The 19672-nt window shown below is 48.3% G+C and overlaps 1 protein-coding gene across 1 annotated transcript; it reads left to right on the top strand.

Moving 5' to 3' along the window:
* Nucleotides 1–18380: 18380 nt before the first annotated feature.
* LOC135504003 (neurogenic differentiation factor 4-like) lies at nucleotides 18381–19466 on the top strand. The gene has a single exon (XM_064922242.1). The coding sequence runs from the start codon at nucleotides 18381–18383 to the stop codon at nucleotides 19464–19466; it is 1086 nt and encodes a 361-aa protein (XP_064778314.1).
* The last annotated feature ends 206 nt before the right edge of the window (nucleotides 19467–19672 follow it).

Raw genomic sequence — 19672 nt, 5'->3', positions numbered from 1 at the left:
GTTGATTGGGCCTGTGGAATGCTTTCCAACTCTTCAATGGCTGTGCCAAGTTACTGGAACACGCTGTCGTACCCGTTGGTCTTGAGCATCCCAAACATGCTCATTCAGTGACATTTTCAGCTTTCCGAAATTGTGTACAGATCCTTGCGACATGGCATCATGCTGAAACATGAGGTAATGGAGGTAGATGACAAGGATCTCGTCACGGTATCTCTGTGCATTCAAATTGCCATTTGTAGTAACTTGACAAAGAATGCCCACAAACATGTTGATATTACTTTATTTTCAACCTAAGAAATAAAAGGTATACAGCCATCTAGAAACAGTACCAATACAGCAAAACGATACATGTCATGTCTTATTATGTCTGTTCCTGTCCTTTCTCTTCACTCTGTCTCTCTCTGCTGGTCTTATTAGGTTACCTTCTCTTTCTCTCCTTCTCCAGCTGTTCCTCATCTCCCCTGAATAGCTCATTCACCCTTTCCCCACCTGTTCCCTTTTTCCCTCTGATTAGGTCTCTATTTCTCTCTCTGTTCCTGCTACTTTCGGTGTCAGATTCTCGTTTGTGTTTCTCATGCCAGAAGCAAGCTATCGTCTCGTTTGCTTCCTCCTAGTCCTATCCTGTCGGAGTCTGCCTGGCAGGTGCATCCTGCACTCTACTAACTATCTTTTGTTTGCACCGTGTCCAGTTCATCATATGCTACGTGTGATCAGCTACCACCGTTCCTCTGTGACCCGCACCGACCCAGAGCGACCTGCAGCCTGTCGCCGCTACCCAGCTATTCATCAGAGGGACTTTATGTTTCATTTGTCACCCTCTCTGCGGGTATTCTATTGTGCCATTGACAACGTCGGAAGAGGATCTATGCCATTCCTGTTTTTTCATTAAAAGAACTCTGTTTCTGTTAAAACCGCTTTTGGGTCTTCACTCAAGTACATAACAGAAGAATCTGACCAAGAATGGACCCAGCGGCTCCGGACCCTTTTCACTCCGCCGTCGAGATCCAGGGAGCGATGCTAGGCAGACACGAGGAGGAATTGTCTGCTGCTCGACATGCCGTTGAGACCCTGGCCGTCCAAGTCTCCGACCTCACAAGACAGGTTCACCAACTCCACCTCGATCCACCGCCCACTTCCAGGGTTTCCGAGTCTCCGGAGCCCAGGATCAATAACCCGCCGTGTTACTCTGGGGAGCCCACTGAGTGCCGCTCATTCCTCACTCAGTGTGATGTGGTGTTCTCTCTCCAGCCCAACACTTACTCCAGGAGCACAGCCCGCATCGCCTACGTCATTTCTCTCCTTACCGGACGGGCGCGTGAGTGGGGCACGGCAATCTGGGAGGCGAGGGCTGAGTGTATTAACCAGTATCAGGACTTTAAGGAGGAGATGATACGGGTTTTTGACCGTTCTGTTTTTGGGGAGGAGGCTTCCAGGGCCCTGTCTTCCCTATGTCAGGGGAATCGATCCATAACGGATTATTCTATTGAGTTTCGCACTCTCGCTGCCTCTAGTGACTGGAACGAACCGGCTTTGCTCGCTCGTTTTCTGGAGGGTCTCCTCGCCGAGGTTAAGGATGAGATTCTCTCCCGGGAGGTTCCTTCCAGTCTGGACTCCTTAATAGCTCTCGCTATTCGCATAGAGCGACGGTTTGATCTTCGTCGCCGAGCTCGTGGAAAGGAGTTCGCGTTCTCCGTTGCCCCCTCTCCGCATCACTGCCACCTGCCGCATCACTGCCACCCTCCTCCGCCGGCTCGGATGCTGAGCCTATGCAGCTGGGGGTATCCGCATCTCGGCCAAGGAGAAGGAACGGAGAATCACCAATCGCCTCTGTCTCTACTGCGGCTCCGCTGGTCATTTTGTCACCTCATGCCCAGTAAAAGCCAGAGCTCATCAGTAAGAGGAGGGCTACTGGTGAGCGCAACTACTCAGGTCTCTCCTTCAAGATCCTGCACTACCTTTCCGGTCCATCTCCGCTGGACCGGTTCATCTGCTTCCTGCAGTGCCTTGATAGACTCTGGGGCGGAGGGCTGTTTTATGGACGAGACCTGGGCTCGGGAACATGACATTACTCTCAGACAGTTAAGGGATCCCACGGCCTTGTTCGCTTTAGATGGTAGTTCTCTCCCCAAGATTCAGCGTGAGACGCTGCCTTTAACCCTCACTGTCTCTGGTAATCATAGCGAAACCATTTCTTTTTTAATTTTTCGTTCACCTTTTACACCTGTTGTTTTGGGTCATCCCTGGCTAGTTCGCCATAACCCTTCTATTAATTGGTCTAGTAATACTATCCTATCCTGGAATGTTTCTTGTCATGTGACCTGTTTAATGTCTGCTATCCCTCCTGTTTCCTCTGTCTCTTCTTCACAGGAGGAGCCTGGTGATTTGACAGGGGTGCCGGAGGAGTATCACGATCTGCGCACGGTGTTCAGTCGTTCCAAGGCCACTTCTCTCCCTCCACACCGGTCGTATGACTGTAGTATTGATCTCCTTCCGGGAACTACTCCCCCCCGGGGTAGATTATACTCTCTGTCGGCTCCCGAACGTAAGGCTCTCGAGGATTATTTGTCTGCATCGCTCGACGCCGGTACCATAGTCTCCTCCTCCTCTCCCGCTGGAGCGGGGTTTTTTTTTGTTCAGAAGAAGGACGGGTCCCTGCGCCTATGCGTGGATTATCGAGGGCTGAATGACATAACAGTTAAGAATCGTTATCCGCTTCCTCTTATGTCTTCAGCCTTCGAGATCCTGCAGGGAGCCAGGTTTTTCACTAAATTGGACCTTCGTAACGCCTACCATCTCGTGCGCATCAGGGAGGGGGACGAGTGGAAGACGGCGTTAACACTCCGTTAGGGCACTTTGAATGCCGGGTTCTTCCTTTCGGCCTCGTTAACGCTCCAGCTGTCTTTCAGGCACTAGTTAACGACGTCCTGAGAGACATGCTGAACATTTTTGTTTTCGTTTACATGGACGATATCCTGATTTTTTCACCGTCTCTCCCGATTCATGTTCAGCACGTGCGACGCGTCCTCCAGCGCCTTTTGGAGAACTGTCTTTATGCGAAGGCTGAGAAGTGCACTTTTCATGCCTCCTCTGTCCCTTTTCTCGGTTCCGTTATTTCCGCTGAGGGCATTAAGATGGATCCCGCTAAGGTCCAGGCTGTCATTGATTGGCCCGTTCCTAAGTCACGCGTCGAGCTGCAGCGCTTTCTTGGCTTCGCGAATTTCTATCGTCGTTTCATCCGTAATTTCGGTCAGGTGGCAGCTCCCCTCACAGCCCTTACTTCTGTTAAGACATGCTTTAAGTGGTCCGTTTCCGCCCAGGGAGCTTTTGATCTTCTCAAGAATCGTTTTACATCCGCACCTATTCTTGTTACACCTGACATCTCTAGACAGTTTGTTGTTGAGGTTGACGCGTCAGAGGTGGGCGTGGGAGCCATTCTTTCTCAGCGCTCCTCTCTGACGGCAAGGTCCATCCTTGCGCGTTTTTTTCTCATCGCTTATCGCCGTCAGAACGTAATTATGATGTTGGTAATCGCGAACTGCTCGCCATCCGCTTAGCCCTAGGCGAATGGCGACAGTGGTTGGAGGGGGCGACCGTTCCTTTGTCGTTTGGACTGACCATAGGAACCTTGAGTACATCCGTTCAGCCAAACGACTTAATGCGCGTCAGGCTCGTTGGGCTCTGTTTTTCGCTCGTTTCGAGTTCGTTATTTCTTATCGTCCGGGCTCAAAAACACCAAGCCTGATGCTTTATCTCGTCTCTTCAGTTCTTCTGAGGTCTCCACCGACCCCGAGGGGATTCTCCCTGAGGGGCATGTTGTCGGGTTGACTGTCTGGGGAATTGAGAGGCAGGTAAAGCAAGCACTCGCTCACACTCCGTCGCCGCGAGCTTGTCCTAGGAACCTTCTGTTCGTTCCCGTTCCTACTCGTCTGGCCGTTCTTCAGTGGGCCCACTCTGCCAAGTTAGCCGGCCACCCCGGCGTTCGGGGTACGCTCGCTTCCATTCGCCAGCGTTTCTGGTGGCCCACTCGGGAACGTGACGCGCGTCGATTTGTCGCCGCTTGTTCGGTCTGCGCGCAGACTAAATCTGGGAACTCTCCTCCTGCCGGCCGTCTCAGACCGCTTCCCATTCCCTCTCGACCGTGGTCTCACATCGCTTTAGATTTTATCACCGGACTGCCTTCATCAGCGGGGAAGACAGTTATTCTTACGGTTGTCGATAGATTCTCTAAGGCGGCTCATTTCATTCCTCTCGCTAAGCTCCCTTCTGCTAAGGAGACGGCTCAGATCATTATCGAGAATGTTTTCCGAATTCATGGCCTTCCGTCAGACATCGTTTCGGACAGAGGCCCGCAGTTCACGTCTCAATTTTGGAGGGAGTTTTGCCGTTTGATTGGGGCTTCCGTCAGTCTCTCGTCCGGCTTCCATCCCCAGTCTAACGGTCAAGCCGAACGGGCCAATCAGACTGTTGGTCGCATCTTACGCAGTCTTTCTTTTCGTAACCCTGCGTCTTGGTCAGAACAGCTCCCTGGGCAGAGTACGCCCACAACTCGCTTCCTTCGTCTGCTACCGGTCTATCTCCTTTTCAGAGTAGCCTCGGGTACCAACCTCCGCTGTTCTCATCTCAGCTCGCCGAGTCCTGCGTTCCCTCCGCTCAGGCTTTTGTCCAGCGTTGCGAGCGCACCTGGAAGGGGGTCAGGTCGGCACTTTGCCGTTATAGGGCGCAGACTGTGAGGGCCGCTAATAAGCGTAGAACCAAGAGTCCTAGATATTGTTGCGGTCAGAGAGTATGGCTCTCCACTCAGAACCTTCCCCTTAAGACAGCTTCTCGCAAGTTGACCCCGCGGTTCATTGGTCCGTTCCGTATTTCTCAAGTCATTAATCCTGTCGCAGTGCGACTTCTTCTCCCGCGATATCTTCGTCGCGTTCACCCGGTCTTCCATGTCTCCTGTGTTAAGCCCGTTCTTCGCGCCCCCGCTCGTCCCTCCCCCCCCATCCTTGTCGAGGGCGCACCTATCTACAGGGTTCGTAAGATTTTGGACATGCGTCCTCGGGGCCGTGGTCATCAGTACCTAGTGGATTGGGAGGGGTACGGTCCTGAGGAGAGGAGTTGGGTTCCCTCTCGGGACGTGCTGGACCGTTCGCTGATCGATGATTTCCTCCGTTGCCGCCAGGTTTCCTCCTCGTGTGCGCCAGGAGGCGCTCGGTGAGTGGGGGGGTACTGTCATGTCTTATTATGTCTGTTCCTGTCCTTTCTCTTCACTCTGTCTCTCTCTGCTGGTCTTATTAGGTTACCTTCTCTTTCTCTCCTTCTCCAGCTGTTCCTCATCTCCCCTAACTAGCTCATTCACCCTTTCCCCACCTGTTCCCTTTTTCCCTCTGATTAGGTCTCTATTTCTCTCTCTGTTCCTGCTACTTTCGGTGTCAGATTCTCATTTGTGTTTCTCATGCCAGAAGCAAGCTATCGTCTCGTTTGCTTCCTCCTAGTCCTATCCTGTCGGAGTCTGCCTGGCAGGTGCATCCTGCACTCTACTAACTATCTTTTGTTTGCACCGTGTCCAGTTCATCATATGCTACGTGTGATCAGCTACCACCGTTCCTCTGTGACCCGCACCGACCCAGAACGACCTGCAGCCTGTCGCCGCTACCCAGCTATTCATCAGAGGGACTTTATGTTTCATTTGTCACCCTCTCTGCGGGTATTCTATTGTGCCATTGACAACGTTGGAAGAGGATCTATGCCATTCCTGTTTTTTCATTAAAAGAACTCTGTTTCTGTTAAAACCGCTTTTGGGTCTTCACTCAAGTACATAACAATACAGCCCAATCAACATGTGATAGTAGCGTTGTACAGATCCGACTCTGGGTGATGACCATCAAAGGGAAAAGTCATGGTCATTGCCAATAATAACACTGCACACATTAATAGCAATCATACTATACTGCAGGTAAGTACAACACATATTCAATGTAATTATTTATATAGTGTCCACACTATAACACCATTTATAAAATGCAATTGTGTTCGTTGTCCATAGCTTAGGCCTGCCCATACCATATGCCCATCGCCACCATGGGGCACTCTGTTCACAACGTTGACATCAGCAAACTGCTCGCCCACACGTGGTCTGCGTTTGGGAGGCCGGTTGGACGTACTGCTAAATTCTCTAAAAATATGTTGTAGGCTCTGGTGGACATTCCTGCAGTCATCATGCCAATTGCATGCTCCCTCAACTTGAGATATCCGTGGCATTGTGTTATATGACAATTGTACAGTTTATATGACAACTGTACAGTTTAGTGGCCTTTTATTGTCCCCAGTACAAGGTGCACCTGTGTAATGATCATGCTGTTTAATCAGCTTCTTGATATGACACAGCTGTCAGGTGGATGGATTATCTTGGCAAAGGAAAAATGCTCACAGGGATGTAAACAAATGTGTGCACAAAATTATATAATTAAGATTTTTGTGCGTATGGAACATTTACTGGGGATCTTTTATTTCAGCTCATGAAACATGGGACACACACTTTACATGTTGCGTTTATATTCTTGTTTAGTGTATAAAGGCTCAGTCTGTGCCCCACTTGCCCAAAATATCTTATCCAGTCGACTTTCTATAAGGAAATGCGTATGGAAAAATATCTTGACTGCACTTTCCCAATAACTCCTTGCAAACATGTGGTCTAACAGTTTGACTGCTGGCCCAAAATCAATCTAACTCTTTGTTTGAGACATCTCTTTTTACAGTACAGTAGGCCTACATGCATGTTAATGTGATGTCTATCACACAAGTCTCTTCTGCCAAGGTGTTGCAGTATGTATTTGGAGGAGCTGCAGTTGGTGTAGTGTGGAAATGTACAATTTTACGCCTCCATATATGCGGTACATCTTCATATACAGTGCCTTCAGAAAGTATTCACGCACCTGGACTTTTTCCACATTTTGTTCCAAAGTGGGGTATTTAATTATCTTTGTCATGACTTCCGCTGAAGATGGCTCCCCTGCCTGTTCGGGTGGTTAGTAGGCCGGTCATCGTCACCGGCCTACTAACCGCCACCGATCCCTTTTTCGTTGTCTGTTTGTTTTGTCTTATTAGTTTCACCTGTATCCTGTTGTATGTGTTTGATGGGCTTCCTTATTTAAAGTATTTGTACCCGCCCTTGTTTTGTGCGGGATTGATTTTGTGTTACGTGTGTGCGTTCGTTAGAGGTGTTCGTGTTCTGGACCTGGCACCCTGTGTTTTGGGTGGTCCACATTATTGTCCGCGCCCTGTGTTGTGGCTTGTTGTTTTGTGCTGCATTAAAGTGCACCTTTTCCCTGTGGAACTCTCTCTGCCTGACTCCTTCCTCATCCACCTAGTCCCGCGCGACAAAATCCCTCACCACTCATGGAATCAGCCGGAGCTGCCCACCTCCTCTCCCATCGATGGAGGAAAGGGTCCTCCATCATACCAGTATTCTCCACCGTATTGGATTGGCGATGGATCTGATGATGGAGAGGATGGATCGATGGGAGAGGAGCGGCCTTCCCACCTCATCTCCAGCACCCCCTCCACCAGCACTTCCTACCCCTGCTACTGCATCCGGCTCCGGGTCTCTTCTGCTGGCGCTCCCAAGGGAATATGATGGGACGGCGGCTGAGTGTCAGGGGTTCCTCCTACAGCTTGAACTATACCTGGTGACCGTTCGTCCTACTCCCTCAGGAGAGGAGAGCATGAGCGTACTCGTCTCCTGTCTGACGGGACGAGCCCTAGAGTGGGCAAACGCAGTGTCTGTTCCTTATCGATTCACCTGCGTTTCCAGTGGTGTTGGGAATTCCCTGGCTAGCTCAGCACAACAAGGTGATTTCCTGGCGACAAGGGGCTCTTAAAGGGTGGTCAGAGGAGTGTTCAGGCAGGTGTATAGGAGTTGCCGTTGGTGCGACTACGGTGGAGAGTCCAGACCAGGTTTCCACCGTGCGCATCCCCTCTGAATATGCCGATTTGGCTATTGCCTTCAGTAAAATGACGGCGACCCAATTACCACCCCATCGTCGAGGGGACTGTGTGATAGACCTCCTGGAGAATGCTGCACTTCCTAGGAGTCACGTGTACCCATTGTCCCAGGAGGAGACAGTAGCTATGGAGACGTATGTTGCTGAATCACTGGGACAGGGGTACATTCGGACATCACCCGTCTCCTCAAGCTTCTTTTTTTGTGAAGAAGAAGGAGGGAGGTCTGCGTCCGTGCATTGATTATCGAGGTTTAAATTCTATCACAGTGGGGTTTAGTTACCCACTACCTCTCATCGCTACGGAGGTGGAATAATTTCACGGGGCGCGCTTCTTCACAAAACTGGACCTGAGGAGCGTGTATAATCTGGTACGTATCCGGGGAGGAGATGAGTGGAAAACCGCATTTAGTACTACATCTGGTCATTATGAGTAGGGCGTCATGCCATATGGGTTGAAAAATGCTCCCGTCGTCTTCCAATCCTTCGTAGATGAGATTCTCCGAGACCTGCTCGGGTAGGGAGTGGTAGTGTACATCGATGACATCTTGATCTATTCTGCCACACGCGTGGCGCACGTGTCTCTGGTGCATAAGGTACTTGGGTGACTGCTGGAGCATGACCTGTACTACAAGGCCGAGAAATGTGTGTTCTTCAAACAGGCCGTTTCCTTCCTGGATTATCGTATTTCTACCTCTGGGGTGGTGATGGAGTGTGACTGCATTACAGCCGTGGGTAATTGGCCGACTTCGACCACGGTGAAAGAGGTGCAGCGGTTTTTAGGGTTTGCCAATTACTACCGGAGGTTTATCCAGGGTTTTGGTCAGGTGGCTGCTCCCATTACCTCACTGCTGAAGGGAGGACCGGTGCGCTTGCGTTGGTCAGCAGAGGTGGGCAGAGCTTTGTCGTCTGAAAGAGCTCTTCAGCAATGTGCCAGTGTTGGCGCATCCGGACCCCTCTTTAGCGTTCATAGTGGAGGTGGACGCGTCAGAGGCGGGGGTCGGGGCCGTGCTGTCCCATTGCTCGGGCATGCTACCAAAGGTCCGCCGGACCGAGCTTCCTCGAAAAGAAGGCACAAGGGCGGAGCTTTAAAGGGAGATACTGGTGGCCCACGTTGGCTAAGGACTTGAGATTTTATGTCTCCTCCTGCTCGGTGTGCGCTCAGAGCAAGGCTCCTCGACACTTGCCTAGAGGGAAGTTACAGCCCCTCCCCGTTCCACAACGGCCGTGGAAACACTTATCAGTGTACTTTCTTACAGACCTTCCCCCTGTCCCAGGGAAGTACTACGATCCTGATCGTTGTGGATCGGTTTTCTAAGTCCTGCCGTCTCATCCCGTTGCCTGGTCTCCTTACGTCCCTGCAGACTGCGGAGGCCTTGTTTACCCATGTCTTCCGGCACAGGATGAGGACATTGTTTCTGATCGGGGCCCCCAATTCATGTCCAGAGTTTGGAGGGAGTTTATGGAGAGACTGGGGGTCTCGGTCAGCTTGACCTCGGGTTTTCACCCCGAGAGTAATGGGCAGGTGGAGTGCGTAAACCAGGATGTGGGCAGGTTTCTGCGGTCATATTGCCGGGACCGGCCTTGTGAGTGGGCGAGGTATGTTCCTTGGGCTGAGCTCGCTCAGAACTCCCTCTGCCACTCCTCAAATGAACATGTCCCCTTTTGAGTGTGTGTTGGATTACCAGCCGGTCCGGGCCCATGGCATCAGAGCCAGACCGAGGCTTCTGCGATAGAGGAATGGGTATAGCACTCCAATGAAACCTGGAAAGCCGTCCGGGAGTCGCTGAGACTGGCGGGGGAACGGCAGAAGTGGAGCGCTGACCAGCACCACAGTGAGGCCCCTGTGTTCGCACCGGGGGACCGGGTCTGGCTCTCGACCCGAAACCTGCCCTGCCAGAAGCCCTGCCAGAAGCTGGGGCCGCAGTGTGTGGGGACATTTAAAGTTCTGAGGAGAATAAACGAGGTGTGTTACAGGTTACAACTTCCTAGGTATTATTGTATTAACCCCTCGTTTCATGTGTCTCTTCTCAGGCCAGTGGTGGCTGGTCCCCTTCAGGAAGGTGAGGTGCCTGAGGTCCCTCCGCCCCCTCTGGACATCGAGGAGTCCTCGGCGTACACAGTACATGGCATTCTGGACTCGAGACGCCGGGTGAGGGGCCTACAGTATCTCGTGGACTGGGACTGGGAGGGGTACGGTCCGGAGGAGAGGTGCTGGGTACCGGTGGGGGACATTTTGGATCCTTCTCTCCTGAGAGACTTCCCCCGCCTCCACCCGGATCGCCCGGCACCTCGCCCTCTGGGTCGCCCTCGAGGCCGGTGGCGACACGCTGTGGGAGCCGCGCGTCGGGGGGGGGGCGGGGGGTACTGTCACAACTTCCGCCGAAGTTGGCTCCCCTGCCTTTTCGGACAGTGCTCGGCAGTCGTCGTCATCGGCCTACGAGCCACCACCGATCCCTTTTTCATTGTCTGTTGGTTTTGTCTTATTACTTTCACCTGTGTCCTTTTGTATGTGCTTGATGGGCTTCCTTATTTAAAGTACGTGTACCCGCCCTTGTTTTGTGCAGGTTTGATTTTCTGTTATGTGTGTGCGTTCGTTAGAGGTGTTCGTGTTCTGGACCTGGCACCCTGTGTTTTGGGTGGTCCATATTATTGTCCGCACCCTGTGTTGTGGCTTGTTGTTTTGTGTCGCATTAAAGTGCAGGGAATGTAAGGAATTCTAACATTTGTAAAATGTTCATGAGGGCCTGTTGTCCAAACCTCTGGCAGTTTCTATGGGGGTGGGACAGGGTTCAATCCTCGGACCGACTCTTTTCTCTGTATACATCAGTGATGATAGCTCTTGCTGCTGGTGATTCTCTGATTCACCTCTACGCAGACGACACCATTCTGTATAATTCTGGCCCTTCTTTGGACACTGTGTTAACTAACCTCCAGATGAGCTTCAATAACATACAGCTCTCCTTCCGTGGCCTCCAACTGCTCTTAAATGCAAGTAAAACTAAATGCATGCTGTTCAACTGGTCGCTGCCCACACCTGTCCGCCCGTCCAGCGTCACTACTCTGGACGGTTCTGACTTAGAATATGTGGACAACTACAAATACCTAGGTGTCTGGTTAGACTGTAAACTCTCCTTCCAGACTCACATTAAGCATCTCCAATCCAAAATTAAATCTAGAATCTGCTTCCTTTTTCGCAACAAAGCATCCTTCACTCATTCTGCCAAACATACCATCGTAAAACTGACTATCCCGCCGATCCTTGACTTCAGTGATGTCATTTACAAAATAGCCTCCAACACTCTACTCAGTGAATTGGATGCAGTCGATCACAGTGCCATCCGTTTTGTCACCAAAGCCCCATATTCTACCCACCACTTCGACCTGTATGCTCTCGTTGGATTGTCCTTGCTTCATATTCATCTCCAAACCCATTGGCTCCAGGTCATCTACAAGTCTTTGCTAGGTAAAGCCCCACCTTATCTTAGCTCACTGGTCACCATAGCAGCACCCACCCATAGCATGCGCTCCAGCAGGTATATTTCACTGGTCACCCCCACAGCCAATTCCGCCTTTGGCCGCCTTTCATTCCAGTTCTCTGCTGCCAATGACTGGAACGAACTGCAAAAATCACTGAAGCTGGAGACTCATATCTCCCTCACTAACTTTAAGCACTAGCTGTCAGAGCAGCTCACAGATCACTGCACCTGTACATAGCACATTGGTAAATAGCCCATCCAATTACCTCATCCACATACTGTTATTTATTTTGCTCCTTTGCACCCCAGTATCTCTACCTGCACACTCATCTTCTGCACATCTATCACTCCAGTGTTTAATTGCTATATTATAATTATTTTGCCACTATGGCCTATTTATTGCCTTACCTCCCTTATCCTAACTCATTTGCACACACTGTATATAGACTTTTTCTATTGTATTATTGACTGTATGTTTGTTTATTCCATGGTGTTTGTGTCGCACTGCTTTGCTTTATCTTGGCCATGTCGCAGTTGTAAATTAGCTTGTTCTCAACTAGCCTACCTGGTTAAATAAAGGTGAAATAAAATACAAATGAAAAATAAAAGCTAATATATCTTGATTGGATAAGTATTCAACCCCCTGGTCAATACATGTTAGAAACGCCTTTGGCAGCGATTACAGCTGTGAGTCTTTCTGGATACGTTTCTGTAACTTTCCTGGAACTCCAGGTTAGATTTGTTTTTAGGTGATTGTCCTTCCGAAAGGTGAATTCATCTCCCAGTGTCTGGTGGAAAGCAGACTGAACCAGGTTTCCTCTAGGATTTTGCCTATGCTAAGCTTCATTCCATTTTCTTTTTTTTGCCGGGAAAACTCCCCAGTCCTTAATGATGACAAGCATAACCATAACATGATGCAGCCACCACTATGCTTTAAGATATGGAGACTGGTATTCACAGTAATGTGTTGTATTGGATTTGACCCAAACATAACTTTTTGTCCTGAATACAAAGTGTTAATTGCATTGCCACATTTCTTTGCATTATTACTTTAGTCCCTTGATGCAAACAGGATGCATGTTTTGGAATATTTTTATTCTGTACAGGCTTCCTTCTTTTCACTCTGTCAATTAGTTTAGTATTGTAGAGTAACTACAATGTTGTTGGTCCATCCTCATTTTTTTCCTATCACAGCCTTTAAACTCTGTACCTGTTTTAAAGTCACCATAGGCCTCATGGTGAAATCCCTGAGTGGTTTCCTTCCTCTCTGGTAAGTGAGTTAAGAAGGATGCCTGCATCTTTGCAGTGACTGGGTGTTTTAATACACCATCCAAAGTGTAATTAGTAAATTCATGCTCTAAGGGATATTCAACGTCTGTTTTTCTTTGGGGTTTTTTACCCATCTAACAAAAGCTACCAATAGATGCCCTTCTTTGAGAGGCATTGGAAAACCTCCCTGGTCTTTGTGGTTGAATCTGTGTTTAAAATCCACTGCTCGACTGAGGGACCTTTACAATTATCTGTATGTCTGGGGTACTGAGATGAGGTAGTCATTCAAAATCATTGTACACGGGCCTCCTGAATGGCGCAGCGGTCTGAAGCATCACTAAAGACCCAGGTTCGATACCAGGCCGTGTCACAACCGGCTATGACCAGGAGTCCCATAGGGTGGCTCACAATTGGCTCAGCATGGTCCGGGTTAGGGAAGGCTTTGATCATGAAGGTTTGATTTAAACACGGAGAGCAGGAGGCAGTAGCTCCCTTCTCATTTGGACCTTTTTAGACACCACCAAGGGGACACTGAGATTGCAATGATAACGAGCGTGCAGAGGTCAAAGGTCCAAGGTAGTACAGTGTGTCTTCCCCTGTGTAAGGCAGATTCTGTGGGACTTAGTCTTTCCCCGGGGATAGCCTGTATGCTGCTATATTCAGCCTCAGTCAATAGCTACTAGAGAAAGCTGAGCCCTGGTTTTCATAACACCCAGTTCCTGTACAGAGACGGATAGACCAACAACAAAACGGTCTGACAAACTTTCTCAAGGAAAATGTAATGGTTGTCTTCAAAGAAAATGTATTCAAAACATGCAAATAAGGCTAACATTTCAGTTCAAAATAATCACACAAACTCCCAAAACACACATCCACTCTCCCTCTATCCTTTTCTGATTACTACACGGGGCTCAGCTTTCAGTCTAGCAGAGCGAGCATATGTGCATGGCTTTCATTTCTATTGTATTCAGTCTGTGTGCCAGTGTGTGTTTGTGTTTTAGCGAGCGATGGAAAGGGAGGGAGAGAGACGGGAACAAGGACCCATCTGTCAGAGTGGCTTGGAACTGCCCCCCCTCTCTAAATCCATCCCAAGGGTGAAGAGGAAAGACAACTCACTTGTGGTAGTTTTTTGTTGTTGTGATGATGGGGGGCCCGATGACGACAATCATAACAACAAAAGCAGCATTAAAAACCTAATATAAACTCAAACCATCAAAGCTCCTTTCCTTGCCCACCTGAGTGTGCCATTTTGTTATTGGCAGATTCACCTAATATTTGTTTTCTTCTCATATTTGTCCAACTGGATATTTTAATCACAGCATTGGAGCAGACAGGAGGGACATTATGCCCCCCTGGTGAGGACTGTGGGAAGTTAAGGAACACTACTATTCATCATTCCCAGAGCTACTGTTCCCGGAGCAGGCTGCAAGTGTGATGACTGGCATGGAGGCAGGGGTTACCTGGAGGAACGTGGTTACCTCAGAGACAGGGGTTACCTGGGGGAATGTGGTTACCTGGGAGACAGGGGTTACCTGGAGGAACGTGGTTACCTCGGAGACAGGGGTTACCTGGGGGAATGTGGTTACCTGGGAGACAGGGGTTACCTGGACAGGGGTTACATGTGGGCTGTGATATTTAGAGGGAGCAGAGAGGTGCACATGACAGACACTGAGTCTGGTTACACATAGGTTGACACACACACATGGGGACAGCTTGGGACGATAGGGTTCTGTCTGCAATTCTGTCAACATGTAGTTATTGACATAGCCTTGTTCTGTTCAATGTTCTCTACCTATATGGTACTCTAAATAACCCAATTCATGTTAAGTTCAAAATATTACAAGATGAAAAATTGCTGACATTCAAACCAATGAGGGTTTTGAACTTTAAAGCCATTTATCTCGGAATCATCTTTTGCAGATAGAACCTTATAGTCCCACGCTCTCGATAGGACGATGCGGTGCACCCAAGCACGTGCAAACACTCAGAAACCAAACCGTTCCATCCCCACTCTATCCATTCGCCCCCATGGCAATGCGCTGATGAGGAATGAAAAGGCCATGTGGGTATGGACGTTATTCCATTATCTCAGTGCTGTTTCAGCACGAGATATCAAGTGAGGCAGGCGTACCCCCCCCCCCCTCCCCTCCATATCTGACCATCTGTCCATCCAATGATCTAGAGAGTCCTATAGCCTAGCCCGGCAACTTAGTGTCATGGGATTTTAAAATTCTCATTTTACTCAATCATGTTGCAATATATCATCTTTACAACATCTAAAAGATCAAGCAATGTTTTAAATCTGTAGGCCTGCAGTGTGGACTGTCTGCATGAGACATGGTAAGCATAACTTGTCTGTCTATGAAAAGTGACAAATGCATAGCTTACTTTTACCTGTGGCATGGAGAACATAAGTTAGAGAGGAAACTGAGATGTAAAAGTTTGTTTTTTCGATGAGAGAGAGAGGCAAGAAAGCCCGGGAGCCGACTCACAAGAACAGATGTGATCCTCATGCAGCACAATGGGATCAATGCGGGGCACGTGCGACCCGCAAGCCTGGTCTGTCAATGGCATCCGACCACAATAGAGCCCCTACTGCGTCGCGGCTCGCCACGCACGGGTACATCACATGATGCGCGTTTGTTATGACTCGGATGTTGTGAAATTGCAAAAAGAAACGGATCTCAGACTAAATTATGCTAGGGGCAGGCAGGAATTATGTGTACAAACAGGTTTAAGTGTTTAAAGGACTTTTAAAATGTTTCATTAAACGTTTAAAATACCATTTAAACTACCAGTTAAAGCAATGAACTTTGAAAAAGCGTTTTACCCCATCGCAAAGCATCCCCAATTTAAACATTAATTTGCTTCTTCCACTTATTAGCCCCATATACCCTACTCCCCCGTCCCTGTGCCCAGGAACAGTTGGATGAGTCAAGCAGCATATAAGTTATCTGATTTCTGAATACTTATTCTGTTTTATATATATATATATATATATAAATATGTAATTTATTAAAAAATATATATATATATAGATATATATATATGTGTGTGTGTGTGTGTGTGTGTGTGTGTGTGTGTGTATGTGTGTGTGTGTGTGTGTGTGTGTGTGTGTGTGTGTGTGTGTGTGTGTGTGTGTGTGTGTGTGTGTGTGTGAATACAAGTTGTAAAACGAAAACAAAGTAGATTTGATATAAAACTCAACTTTTGTTTATTTTCTGAAACTGATAGGCCCTATTATTTTCCGTCAGATATGATTAAGTCTTGAGTTGAATCTACTTTATTTTCGTTTTACAACTTTTATTTATAAAAAAAGTATGATATTACGAGAGCGTTCTGGCGCACCAACCGGTTGAAATCAGATAACTTATGTGCTGCTTGACTCATCCAACTGTTCCTGGACACAGAGACGGGGGAGTAGGGTATATGGAGCTAATAAGTGGAAGAAGCAAATTAATGGACGGGTGAACAACGCATACACCTGCTCTTACCACACCAAGCTGCCAAAATCACTTACACATACCGCGATGGATGAGCGTCCCTTCCTCAGACTGTGCGTAATTAAAATATCCGAAACGCTTTGTAACATGATTCCAACACATGATGCGGTCATCCAAGCGTTCTAATTTAATGAATATTTAAAGTATTGTGCAGAATGAGCTCCGCCAATTGTTTAGGAAAGGTAATTACAAATTGGGTTACAGCACAACCGTAGCTATAGACTTCTCACATTTCCAATAGACATCTTAATTGAGACCCAAATCCTCATTTTACAATGCATTGAATTGCAAAATAATTCTCATGGTTGCCTATTTCAATCTATGAGATATGCAATAATATTTTGAAATGGGGAAAAATAATAACGTGACAATTTTGGACAAATGGTATTGTGTAAAATAATTATGGAATTGTGGACATTTTCTAAAACTCTCTCTCTCACACACACACACACACACACACACACACACACACACACACACACACACATTGGTGACGCATGTACGGTTGTTTGGACCGGACACTTTGGGCTCGAGCCCGCCACGCGCGTTTGACATTATGGGTGAGGCGCACGTGGGAGGGGCCAGTCAATCTCCTAAAGGCTAAACTCCGACATATTCGTGCCAGTCGGAGATGAAAGTCTCAGGCGCACTGATGGATAATTGAGGGAAAGAAAGGGAACTTGGAAAAGACTGTGACACTGTGCGCAACAGAAAGAAACGGTTGAGTTAAATCATTTTCGTTGGTAGTGGGACTTTGGAAGTTAGCCAGACGTCTGACAAATTTGGAAGTGCGAGTTGTAAACAGGTGAGTTTTTAATGTTATCAAATAAAGACTTTCATGCGGTCCTGTTCCAGATCATTTAGCATTGATCACAGAGGATTTCTGCAATTTTTTATTTATTTTATTTTATTTTATTTCACCTTTATTTAACCAGGTAGGCTAGTTGAGAACAAGTTCTCATTTGCAACTGCGACCTGGCCAAGATAAAGCTTAGCAGTGTGAACAGACAACACAGAGTTACACATGGAGCAATGGTGCCAACAGATACAAATAACTGTCAACTGCATTTATATTCATTTATTTACTGTTTTCTATAACAGGAAAATCAATTAATGAAGATGACATTCTTCATAATCGTCCCATACCAATGCCACCAAAAAACGAAACTATAATGCATTATCGGATCATATCAACAAGAAAGTGAGACCGCTAACTACTGGCGGAATATAGACAGCATGTTATGATTTCTATTTTACCATATGCAATAGGCTACTATTGTCCGTGTCAAATACAGTTAGCCTACAATTGTAGGAAACTGTCGCACTTTTACGCACGGCTTCTCAGTCAGTAACTAGGACAATGTAGTTTTTAAACAATAATGTCTGCTCTTGAACAGGGATTGGGCTATTTGGATTCTGGTGTGTTTGAGAAAGTTCACCCGTGTCCACAATTAACGTTTTATATCCTTTGGACTCAGAAATCAATCTCGTGTAGTGGCATTTTTTATAACAATTGCTAGCAAAATTTGATTTAAAACGGTATTGATTCCGCTCAGCAAATCAAATCTAGCTGTTAATGCAGAATATATTTGTTCCCGTGTTTGTTCACTCGTCTATATACCCTCAATTTAATCTGAGGGTTTTATATGCTGGACAAATCCCTTCGTGTCCCAGATTGACAGTGTCTCCAAAATCACGACATCAACAGCAGGGAACCACCGAGTTTAGCCCCAAAGTGTCTCACATTAGGTCGACTACCAACGACAGAATTATACTGCTTACTGGAAATTGAACACATTTTCCTCAATTATATTTCTGTCAGAGTTGAGAGATGTTCTGTATCTGCTCAAATATTCATCCATTCGGTGGGATGGAAAATGAGCTTCCTGAGCTTGTTTGCGCTGTCCACACAGCAGTTCTGAAAGGATTATCTCATGTCTAGGCAACCAATATAATGGGAACAGTAAGTAGGTCGACTCATTTCAATAATACTTAGCCTACTACATTAGGGATGGTGGTGCCATCCCTAATTATCCATCTCAAAATGCATGTCTGCTCATTTCAGCTCTGTCCTGATTTCTATGGCAAACAGGAAACAATGTGCTTGATCAAATATGTGTTTTTTATTTCTCCAGATCACAATGTCTAAACGTGGAGAGGTATCTGAGCTGGTCAGTTCCTTGGGCTGGCTAGAGGAGGACATGAGCTCCCAGGATGGAGAGGGAGGTCTAGAGATGGGGGGGCGCTATAGCCTGGGCCCTGAGGGCCTCGGAAGCATTGGGCATGGCAGCGAAGGCATTGAGGATCAGGAGGAGGAAGACATTTATAATGATGGTGATGAGGAGGCTGGAATGGACGGAGAGAACGAGGCTCCAAAACGGAGGGGCCCCAAGAAGAAGAAGATGACCAGAGCCAGACAGGAGAGGTTCAAGGCGAGACGCAGCAAAGCCAATGCCCGCGAACGCTCCCGCATGCACGGGCTAAACGATGCGCTAGAAGTGTTACGCAAGGTCATGCCCTGCTACTCCAAGACCCAGAAACTGTCCAAGATCGAGACCCTGCGGCTGGCCCACAACTACATATGGGCCCTGTCTGAGGTGCTGGAGAGCGGTCAGTCCCCAGAGAGCCACGGCTTCATAGAGATGCTGTGTAAAGGCCTGTCCCAGCCCACTAGCAACCTGGTGGCTGGGTGTCTCCAGCTGGGGCCTTCAGCCCCCTTGATGATCAACAAGCTGGATGAGAAGCCCTGTGGCGCTCTGGGAGTCGGGGGTGGTCTAGGGGGCCAGCCTTGTGGTCATCAACCACTGAGTGGTCACTACCCCTCTACAGGCCTGCCTAGCCCTCCCTACGGTTCACTGGAGGCCTCCCACCTACTCCACATGAAAAGCTTCAAGGGAGTGCCCTACGAGCAGCACCCCTCCCCTAAAGATTGTAGTAGCAACGGCACCCCCCCTTATGACGGGCCCCTCACTCCTCCCCTCAGCATCAGCAGCAACTTCACCCTGAAGCAAGAGCCCTCCCCCCACGAGGCTGAGAGGAACTACCCCTCCCACTACCTCTCGTCCCTTCCCCATTATCCCCCCACCTCTCTGGGCGGGCTGCCAGGGCCTCAAGCCTACCTCTTCCAGGCCTCACGCTACGAACTGCCCCTAGACATCCAGGCCTTCGACTCCTTCCCTCCACCACACATGATCGCCTCACAGATGGGCACCATCTACAGTGAGTGAAGGGGAAAGTGGAGCTGCGTGGCCAGGGGAGAGATCTGTACAGAGCCCTGCCTCTGGTCCTGCAATCCTGCTGCCCATACGTATAGGCCCGTGACTCTATGAATTACTGTGTAGAGAGACAATGATATGACATTTACACGGTCTGCTATCTTACTCTGGGAGACTGTAGAATACTCAGAGAGAGACTCAACTCAACCTACCTGATC

This window comes from Oncorhynchus masou, chromosome 18 (genome assembly GCF_036934945.1).
Source record: "Oncorhynchus masou masou isolate Uvic2021 chromosome 18, UVic_Omas_1.1, whole genome shotgun sequence".
Taxonomy (NCBI): Eukaryota; Metazoa; Chordata; class Actinopteri; order Salmoniformes; family Salmonidae; genus Oncorhynchus; species Oncorhynchus masou.
This window is presented reverse-complemented; position numbering and strand designations above follow the sequence as displayed.